The following is a 657-nucleotide window of genomic DNA, read 5'->3' as shown; positions in this document are numbered from 1 at the left end:
CCCACGGCGGCCGGCCCGGCCTGTGGGGGTTTCTGTCGTGGCAGCCGTGGTGCCGAGTTTAAATTTTGGATCCCACCCCCCGGAGGAGCTGATCATCTTCTGTTTCAGCCGGTTTTCCGACCCCAGGCCTTGCGCCTTGAACCTGTTTTCTTCCACCGGCGCTTAGAGCGACGCTTTCTGCCGCGGCGGATGCCGAAGGGGTGCGTTTCCAGCGCGGCGTGCTGCTGGCGAGCACCCTCTCACCACCCTCTCCTCTCTCCCCCTGCCAGGAAACGCCAGCTCTCGCCTCAGTCCAAGAGCTCCAGCAAAGTCACGAGCATACCGGGCAAAGCGTCCGAGCCGGGCCCCACGGGCGCCAAGGCGGGCAAGTCCAGCACCCTGTCACGACGGGAGGAGCTCCTGAAGCAGCTCAAGGCGGTGGAAGATGCCATCGCTCGCAAGCGGGCCAAAATCCCGGGGAAAGTATAGTGGGCCGTGCGCGGAGCACCGCTCTGCCCCTTAGTGACTGTTCATGTTTTTATAAATAGTGTAAAAGCGGCCACTTTGGGATTTTGCAGTTCTGTCTTATTTTGGCTGCGGTTCTTTTTAAAAAAAAAAAACCACACAAAAAGAAAAAAAAGGAAAAAAAAAAAAAAAAACCCACCAAAAAACCAACAA

The 657-nt window shown here is 56.8% G+C and overlaps 1 protein-coding gene across 1 annotated transcript in view; it reads left to right on the top strand.

The window, feature by feature from the left end:
• The window catches only part of ZC3H18 (zinc finger CCCH-type containing 18), a gene marked incomplete at its 5' end in the record, with an annotated part of 41,681 nt that extends 41,071 nt beyond the window's left edge, over positions 1 to 610 (top strand). The window contains 1 exon segment of the mRNA XM_009318872.1: positions 270 to 610. Within this exon segment, the coding sequence (XP_009317147.1) occupies positions 270 to 468 (199 nt within the window).
• Positions 611 to 657: the final 47 nt, after the last annotated feature.

Source organism: Pygoscelis adeliae, unplaced genomic scaffold, assembly GCF_000699105.1.
Source record: "Pygoscelis adeliae isolate BGI_AS28 unplaced genomic scaffold, ASM69910v1 Scaffold682, whole genome shotgun sequence".
In the NCBI taxonomy this organism is placed as follows: domain Eukaryota; kingdom Metazoa; phylum Chordata; class Aves; order Sphenisciformes; family Spheniscidae; genus Pygoscelis; species Pygoscelis adeliae.
This window is presented reverse-complemented; position numbering and strand designations above follow the sequence as displayed.